Source organism: Fundulus heteroclitus, chromosome 1, assembly GCF_011125445.2.
Source record: "Fundulus heteroclitus isolate FHET01 chromosome 1, MU-UCD_Fhet_4.1, whole genome shotgun sequence".
NCBI lineage: Eukaryota > Metazoa > Chordata > Actinopteri > Cyprinodontiformes > Fundulidae > Fundulus > Fundulus heteroclitus.
In genome coordinates, this window is record NC_046361.1 from 8,550,799 (window position 1) to 8,559,881 (window position 9,083).

At 44.4% G+C, this 9,083-nt stretch overlaps 1 protein-coding gene across 1 annotated transcript; it reads right to left on the reverse strand.

Moving 5' to 3' along the window:
* Positions 1–942: 942 nt before the first annotated feature.
* Positions 943–8,123, reverse strand: htr6 (5-hydroxytryptamine (serotonin) receptor 6). Its single transcript, XM_012861995.3, has 3 exons — positions 6,377–8,123; positions 4,213–4,347; positions 943–1,341 (listed from the first exon to the last, which is right to left on the reverse strand). The coding sequence occupies exons 1-3, from the start codon at positions 7,289–7,291 to the stop codon at positions 985–987; spliced, it is 1,407 nt and encodes a 468-aa protein (XP_012717449.2). The 5' UTR covers positions 7,292–8,123; the 3' UTR covers positions 943–984.
* Between the last annotated feature and the right edge of the window lie 960 nt (positions 8,124–9,083).

Genomic DNA, 9,083 nt, shown 5'->3' on the forward strand with positions numbered 1-9,083 from the left:
TTATTCGCATTTTCAGATTGAATTGAACAGCGGTCTGAGAGTTTGGGATTTTTTTTTTTTATAAAACAATCTAAGCATTCTTCAGACTTCTCCATCACTCTGTCACTGACCAGTCGGCTGTGTTCCTTGTAGTGCCTTCACTAAACTAGACTAAATTTACCAGGATGACCAGGTTGGGCCCAGTGTTTTTGTTCATGGGGGGCACAGAACAAAAGAATCAAACAAACAGGACAATATTTCATCGCTTAGTATATTCAGTGAGCCAAAGAGCCACATGCGGGCTCTGGAACTGCAGGTTGCAGACGGCTGGAGCTAAAAGTGCAACATCTTAATTTTAATAAGTCATTTTTAAAGTAAAACTGTAAGCGTAAAATAAGAAAACTGGTCCAGGACCAGTTCTACGGGGGCACTGGCCCCTGCCTTTACAGAACAGCTGCATTTGTACTGAGACTAAATTATGCAAAGGTGGACCTGATTTACTAATTGAGTTTTGAGAGCAGTTGGTTGCGTAAGATTTTATTTCTGGGTGTCAGCATAAAGGGTGATGAATACATTTGTAGAGCAAACCAGTTGGATTTTTATTCAGTAAAAATGTTGAAAGTTATTTTATTACTTTCACTACTGCCATTGCAACTTTGCGTCGGTGCATCACATAAAATCTCAGTGAAATATGCGGAAGCATGTGGTTGTAACGTTACAAAGGGGTGTGAATACTTTTGCAAGCCGCTGTACGTTGCCTGCTGGCGCTGCTAACTAAAGTCTGTGATTATACAAAAATGTTAAACTCGCTGTTTTGTGTTTCTGCCTCTCCACCGCACAGTTGAAGGAAGTCGTGCTCGTTTGTTAGAAATCCGATTTCTTCGGTTGCGTCTTTGGGGAAAACTCAAATGTGGAGTAAAGAGTGAACCGTTATCAGCACTCACCAGCGAACCATTGTCTCTCTATGACCCTCCAGTCACTGACCGGCTGTGCTTCCTCCGTAGCTCAGTCCAGGTTGTCCACCTGGTTGGGAAGAAGCAGAGGGAGCTCGATCCCGGCGTGCTCAGCGTCCAGCAAGTTGACGGCGTCCGTGGCCGTGGCAGGCGCGTGGGTCGGGTCGGAGGCCAGAGGCGAGGTAGGGTTGCTGGCGATGTTGGGCTCCCCCGAGTTGCGCAGGGAGATGGAGAGCGCTGGCGAGGGTCTTCTGGGCGAGCGCGAGGAACAGCAGGGCAGAAGCTTTGCCAGCGCTCGCTTGAAGTCCCTCATGAACAGGGGATAGATGATGGGGTTTATGGTGCTGTTACAGTAACCCAGCCAGGTGATGGCGTCGAAAAGCTCGAGTGGGACACACTCGCACACCGCCTGGATGAGGACAGAGGGATGTTTGGCGTCACGGAATAACAATGTGACTGCAGATTGGAGGTTTAATTCACAAAAACTGAAGAGTGGCCTGATTGACACGGATTAATTTAATGGAACATCAGCATACTTCTAAAGGCTTATATGTTTACTTTGTCTATGTTTAAATCATTTTAAGATACAAGCTGTTTTGTTAGAGCAGCAAATATACTAATACTAAGAAAGTTTCTAAAACATTGCATAAACCAAGACAGAAATGATGGCTCTGGAAAAAAAAAAAATGTTAAAAGACATTTTGAACCGAATAAAGAAGGTAACTTTTTAATCACGCCACATTAACTGCGATGCTGGGTTAGCAGCTGGTCACTCCAGCTGGCTAGATTGATTTTCAGGGTAATAGGATTGAACGATGACGTTCAAATTGTAAACTGGATATATTGTCATAATTAGAAATTAAAGCTATAACTATAATTCAAGAGTATAAACAAATCTCAAAACGCTGTTAATTCCTAAAATTCTTCAGAGAAAAAGAGGCTATTAGTACCGGTTAGCTCTACTACTACAACCACACTGGCAATACTTTAGTTTGACATGGTTTATCATTTATGGCAATTGAGATCAGTGGTTTTGATATTTATTTACAACTGCACGTATAGTTTTCTTGCAAAATAAAATGAAATTTTAGAATGAAAACACCCAATTTAACTGAAAATAGCACAAGAATTAGGATACTTATTTGGTGCCAGTAAAGGTTTTAACTGTACATTTCCTACGTTACATTATGTCCATCCTTTACAAAACAACAAATGCTGAACCAAAGTGCTGTGGAAAATCCCAATGAACATGTAGTAATACTATGTAAGTGATCAAAAAATATAAAGCCAGCTTCTGTATTATACTCAGCCAGGCTAGAAAACATGTTTAAAGAGATGAGTTTTAAAGTTGATCACCGTCCGGAGTAAATCTCAGTTAAAACAGGAGACTAAACTATGGGGCAGCCACTTTACGGACTTCGTTTATCAGCCTGGACCTAGGAACGTGTAAAAGTGAGGGGGATTTTGACAAGAACAAAGCACTAGTTTGGTTTTATGCACAAAATCTTTTGGAAAAGCTAAAGCTTGCTAGCTGTTGGATTGCATAAAGAAACTATAAGGCCAGTGTGGCAACCATCCAAAAAAGTTGCATACCCTAATAATTTGTTTTATTTTTATTAAAATGAGTAAACTGATCTAGACATATCTTTTAAGGCAATCCTGCCCTAACTGAACTGAAACAGAGCTAGAAGCTCAAATGGCCAAATAGATCTAAATTGTTAGCGTAGCAGTGGAAGAAGAATATTGATCAGTGGTAAAATAGTATGAAAACAAGCTTGGGCCTAAGCAGGAACCCTGAGGGACTTCCCATCCAAGAGGGGATTGTGACAACGATGGAGCCATACCGGGTGAAGTCGAGGTAGAGCGGGGATCCCAAACATGGAAGCCCTCCCCCATCTCTCTGTCCATTTCCTGTCTGAGTATAAAAGCTGATGGGATTTAAATCTTTTACCTCCTGTTTGGCAAAAAGGACTAAAGCCATTGGACTATAGGGCTCCAGAAAGATTTTCCCAACACAGTTTTGTCTATTGTTGTTTAAGTTCCACTAAAGCCTAATGTCCCTGCCATTTAGCAACAGCATTGGACTTTCTTTTTATTGTGTACAGAAATTGCCATGAATTCTTTGAGCATTCTTTCAGTGGCTGCTGTATGAATTAGATATTTTAAAATTACATTTTCCCATCTTTTCTTTAGTCAAAATCAAATGTTTTCTGAATTCTTCTCAACCTTTTCCGACTCCTGGCCAAATAAATGTGAGCGGTTTCACAACGTTTCCCGCAACAACACGTCAGTTTTCCACGTTGAAGTTGGACCCATTCAAACTAGTCTTTCAAAATATGCCGCTGACAGTTTGTAACCCAGATTTGTCAAAAGCCGTTTCCCACTCCAATAGGCTGACTGCCTCTTAGCTAATTAGCTGCATTTCATTTGACATCTGATCGCTTGGACCGGCGGATTTCTGAACAACTAGCGGTAACAGTGAAGGGGGAGACAGCTGTTAGAGGAGAGCTTCCAATACTATCAAGATGAGACAAGGAGGGGGTGGGAATGAGACAGGAGGGAGGGAGGGCAGTTTCACACACCACATTGAGTGTGAAAAGAAAGAAGAGCACAGACAGTCAAGCCTCTGTGCTCTATGTTATACAGAGGGAAAGGCAAGAGGGCACAGATGGTAAATCAAATTGACTGGATTGTCGAAAGCTTTGAAAAAGAGAACAAGTGTCATTACTAATTCAGATTAAGCGGCGTATTGACATTTATTTAGTCTCCCAGAGCGTCTCATGCCGCTTCATTGTTCGTCACGAGTGCATGTTCGGTTCAATCTAATCAAAATGGACGGTTTCAATAACACGTAAATTGTAAATAGTACTTTAGTGGGTTGTTTGCTGGGCTTTGAAATGAGTCAGACGCACCGAGCTGAAATGCCAATCCATTTCCTTGTTGGCTTGGCAAGGCCGTGACGGCAAGGCTGGCCGACACAAAAATAGATCAGTATCCAAGTGTTTTTTTTTTTCTCTCAAGTCTTTCTCCCCCAGTGTGTTTATTTTTCATTCTATTCACGCTTGCAAAAAAAAAAAAATTCATCCTTGAGAAAAATAGAGCGAATCACACGAAGGACAGGAGTCATTCCAAAGGACGGGATTTGAGAGGTGGAGGGAGAACGTGTTGCAAATGTTCGGTGCGAAGACTTAAAGTACTGCGTGGGAGGGGATTTAAGCTTTAAAGGGTTGACTGGCTGCGGCGGCGGCGTGTCGGCCAACTGTCAGGTGCTCATACTGACCTGAGCCATGTTGGTGATGAAAAAGGGTAACCAGGCGCTGAAGAAAAGTCCCAGGAGCACCCCCAGCGTGAGACTGGCCTTCAGTGCCCTCCGACCCTGCTTGTGAGCAAGACGGCGCTCACTGGTCACAGACAGCTGTGGACAGTAGAGATTGATAGAAGAAGGGAGTGAAAGAGCTGCAAACACAATCCTGGTCTACTCTTATTCTGCTCTGTACCGACGTCTGGCTTCATGGAGGAGCAATGAATGTTTTACTTTTGGTTTAAAACGTTGAAATTGGTTGAAGCTGGTAGACATTAAAAAACTAAAGCAAATATATTTGCTGGCCAGGATCCTTTTGTAAAATATATTGTTTCTTAATGAGAGTCAGTTTATGCTTTTGAAGGGACACGCTTGTTAGCTAATGGAAATAAAATGGCTCCTGTTATTACCGCAGTGCTATAGTACGTAATAACTCGGACACATAAATTTTTTAATAGAACTTATTAGGTGTTTTAAATCATAAAGGTTGATTTTCTGACCAATTTCATTTTTATGTTAACGTTATTATGCCAGGTTCAACTATAGTAGTATTTATCAACCAATCAGTCTTAGAATCGAATCCTGTATAGATTTAAGATTGACATAGAATCAACACAAAATTAACTTTTTAACTAAAAATGAAAAGAAATATCAGTGAGAGCTATTATTCAGTGAAATGAAGAAATAAAAGTATTATTCACACAGCTTTCAGCAGTCGGACCAGCACCACAGAACTGAAAAGTGTGCCTTAAAGGGTCAGATGTGTTTGCTTTCTTAAAATCAAGTTGGAGCTAACGTCTTAAACAGCTGTTCTCTCTGAGATAGGCAGCCGCTACCGCTCTCTTCTGGCTCTGGACAAGATTTGATTGATTCTGAAGCTGGACTGGAGTCTCCAGACGCTGCAGGTCACAGGCTGCCCATGCATCTGGAGGAGGAGATGTCACTAAGGACCGATCAACCAATAAGAGGCTGTCTTTGGGTAATGCAAAATACAAGTAGCAGTAAAGAGCCCCAGTGGGACAAGTAGAGTGCCGGTGTTTAAATGTAGACGGCTAACAGTTGTGAGTGTGGCTGCTTGAGTGAGACTTTGGTTTAAAGCTCTTTGAGTTGTCCGTATTATTAGAAAAACATTATATATAAGTTCAGTTTATTCCCCACTTGTAGAAAAAGGTAATCATCATTGAGATCAACAATCTCTTTTTCAAGGGAGACCTGGCAAAAAAAATAAACGATAAAGACTAGTAAAAAAAACTTACAAAGCATTACATGTAAATAGCATCCACAAAGACTCTTTTTAAAAAGGAGAGATGTAAAACATTCCATCAGACAGAATTAAAAACACTGACAGTTTAAAGAAGTCTTCTCAAAGACCGTCTATCTAGCTTTAACATCACTGAGGGAGATCAAGGCTTTTGTTCATGGTGACAGACAAGATATCTGGAATCATTTAGATTTTGATGTTTGAGTTGGATTCAGTGTTGGTCCTATATAGTATAATTGCTCCTACATATGATACGATGAGATGGTGAGTAGGGATTTTAAAAGCTTCTTTAATTGAGTCAATTTAAAATGTAACACTAAAATAATTCTTTTGGGAGTGATGCATCAATTAATACAGAAATACGTAGGGAGACAATATAAATCACAAGGATAGGATATTCTACATTGCCCTCTTTTTATCCCCTGCTACAAGTGACACCATTCCTCTACCACGTCTTCCCCTCATAGTCACTGGACAGGGCAATCTTAAACCTGTCCTGGAACGAGCTATGACACTTTGGTGACAGCCTTTAAAAGCAACACAGAAACTGTAGTTTCTTGATAATCGTCTTTCAAGGTAACGCTTTAAACATTTTCCCTCTAGCTATTTCGAAAAATTTGAGAACAATTCAACAAGTTATTTTTAAACGATCAAGGTTGCAGCGCAACCAGGCAACGTCTTGCTGATGCTAAAGATTTCTGCGAGAACTTCGGAGGGACCATTTTTATTTCATTTTACTTACCATTTTGCCTTGTAAATGTCAAGAAGCTTTCGCACTAACCACTCCTACACTGACTAGATTGGTCGGGTCAGGGTACCCCCTATGTAAAAGCTTCGTTCTATACGCCCTTGCAGGGTTCTCTGTTTCCCTTTTCCTCTTACCGGTACATTCTGGGCCACGGGGGGTCCTTGATGATTGGACTTATACCCGTCCTGCTGAGCTGACCTGGCTACGACCCCGGGCGAAGGAGGCCGGGAAGGTTCTCCAAGGGATGGGTGAGGGTGCGGGGGGTGGCTCAGCGCTGCGACTCTCTTCGCTTGTCTCCGCGCGGCCAGGAGGATCCGGCAATAGGTGAAGCAAATGGCGCTGGAGGGTAGAAAGAAGGTGAGCACGGAAGCCACCAGGGCAAAGGGCAGGGTCACCCGCAGGCGGCACTGAAAGGACGCGCCTCCCGATGGGGACTGCTGAAAGTAGGACTCTGGGTACAGCTTGTCATAGGAGGCGCTAATGTTGCCCAGACTGACTTGAGGAACCGGCGAGTGCTGGTTCCCGTGGCCTAAACTGTGCCAGTTCATCTCGATGGGCAGGAAGGAGGCCAGCGCGGCCAGACCCCAGGCGGCGGCGACCAGGAGCAGGGCCCGCGGCGGGGTCATCCTCTGCTTGTAGCGCAGCGGGGAAATGATGAAGAGGTAGCGGTCCAGGCTGATCACGCACAGGTTGAGGATGGACGCGCTGCAGCACATGACGTCGAAGCAGAGCCAGACGGGGCAAAAGGCCGGCCACAGCACCCAGGAGCCGCACAGCACGCTCAGCATGGCCGGGGGCATGACCACCAGCGCCACCATCAGGTCGGAGAAGAACAACGACACCAGGAAGCAGTTGGAGGTGCAGCGCAGAGAGCGATGGGCGAACACCAACGCGATGAGCAGGATGTTGCCGCAGATCGTCATGAGGATGATGGCGGTCAGCATGAAGGCCAGCAGCCACGGGCCGCTGCCTGCGATGTTCCAGTCGGCGGCCGTGGGAGAGCTGCCGTTGACGCTGCCCCCAGAGCCGGGCGGCTGAGAGTCCGTCATGGTGGTGGCCGGCGGCGATCGGTGAATCCCGCTTCCCAGGCACCGCTCCAAGCCGGATCTCCTTCCTGGCAAAAAGCTCACACCTTCACAATACTACCGCAGAGGTCTTGATGTCAAAAAACTTTCCCTCTCCGTGGACAAACGTCCCCCATATCGGCGGGAATCCCTCTTGGTGGGGTGGGCTCACCCTCCGGTGTCACCGATAGACCAATTCACATCATCGCTCCATTCAGGCCGGCGTGTCCTTGCTTCATCCACGGCTGAGAGCCACAATGAGCTCTTCGGTAGCTGACAGAGGCTCTTTCAGCTGCATGCCACAATGATGACAGGCGCTGGAGGAGGGCAGAGAGAGAGATGAGCCTTTACTTCGCGCATGAAAGCAGTGCCAGTGACATGACCCACCGAGGATGGAGAGAGATCCTCAAAAAAAACACCCCTCCTTCTGAACACAGGGGCTCCCTCAGCTTTTGTAAGTCTCTGTCTGAGCAGAAGGTCTTCCTTTCCCAATCGCAAGTCCTTTTATTCAGGCAAACAGAGAAGAGGAGCAGAAACTATCTAGAAAAAAAAAAAAAGCTGTGCAGCAGTCATCACCGAGCCGGGCTCTGATCAGAAGTGCTCTACAGGTATCATGGTCCTTGTAATGCCCCGCATCCCTTGCCGCTGTTAATCCCTGAGGCGGCCACTTCAGCGTGTTTCCCAGCCGGAGCGCACGGCTACTGAGAGAGAGAGAGAGCGTGTCAAACGCGGAGCTGTTAATGCATAACCATGCACAATCACAGCCCAGATATGCTAATTCTGCATCATAGGAACTGTGTGGGTGGTCTTTCTCCTTCTTTGGTTCGGGTGTTTTTATCTGGCTTGATAAAACTATGCGCATTTTATTTTTTTTGCAAAAAAAAAAAAGATCCCCTGTAGTTGCTGCCGTGTTGTTATGGCTTTCTGGATCTAGTTTCTGTATGGAGGCGATTTAAAGATAACGGAATAGAATCACATGTTCCCTTTTTTGTTGTTTTTTTAAAGTTTTTTTTTAATGTTAAACCCGTTGACCATACATGTTTATCGTGGTGCCTTTAGGAGTTAAAAGTGCTTAAAACATCTTCTGTCAGCTTGAATACTGTTTTTTAGAATCGTTTTGTTTACTCAAGGCTACAATGTTTGAACAGTTGTCCTTTAGTCTAAATCTTTCCATTGTGGCTCTGATTGGGAGTTTAGGGTCCTTGTTGTGCTGGAAGAGGAAATTATGTCCGATTTTCAACTCGTTTGTAGCTTCAAACAGGTTTCCAACCAGAATATCCCTGTTGCTGCATCCTCTGCTCAGCTCGGTCCAGCTGAAGAAAAGCATGCCCGGCCCCGCAGCATGATGCTGCCGCCGCCTTTCACCATGGAGATGGTCCAGGTGAGGCGTGGTGTTACTTCACCATCACACAGATTTTTGCACATAGGCCAAAAAAGTTTAATTTGGATCAACGTCTGACGTGTCTCCTACATGGCTTGTGGCAAACTAAATTAAACCCTTAGGTTGAGGTGCATGGTCAAGATTTCTCAGAAGCGCGGTGGTAATGTCGTGGGTTGAGGTGCTCTGTGAGATCTTTAAAGCCTGTTGCTTTGTCTCCACTGATGTGCTCTGACAAAGAATAAATCACACACTCTGCTTTCTAAATAATGTCACTTCTCAAAGCAATTGGTTGCATTGGGTTTTATTTAGAAAGAAATAAAGAGTAAAGATCCCAAAAACCTGACACTTTTCAGATTTAAATTGTGAACCACTCTGTCCAACACGCATTATTTCCAC

What these genes read in the sequence shown, in the direction of transcription:
- htr6 (XM_012861995.3), bottom strand. Translation starts at nt 7,291, where the DNA reads ATGACGGACTCTCAGCCGCCCGGCTCTGGGGGCAGCGTCAACGGCAGC. An exon ending in CCGTGGCCCAGAATGTACCG is followed by an intron (nt 4,348 to 6,376) that starts GTAAGAGGAAAA and finishes TACTGTCCACAG; the next exon opens with CTGTCTGTGACCAGTGAGCG. An exon ending in TCATCACCAACATGGCTCAG is followed by an intron (nt 1,342 to 4,212) that starts GTCAGTATGAGC and finishes GTCCTCATCCAG; the next exon opens with GCGGTGTGCGAGTGTGTCCC.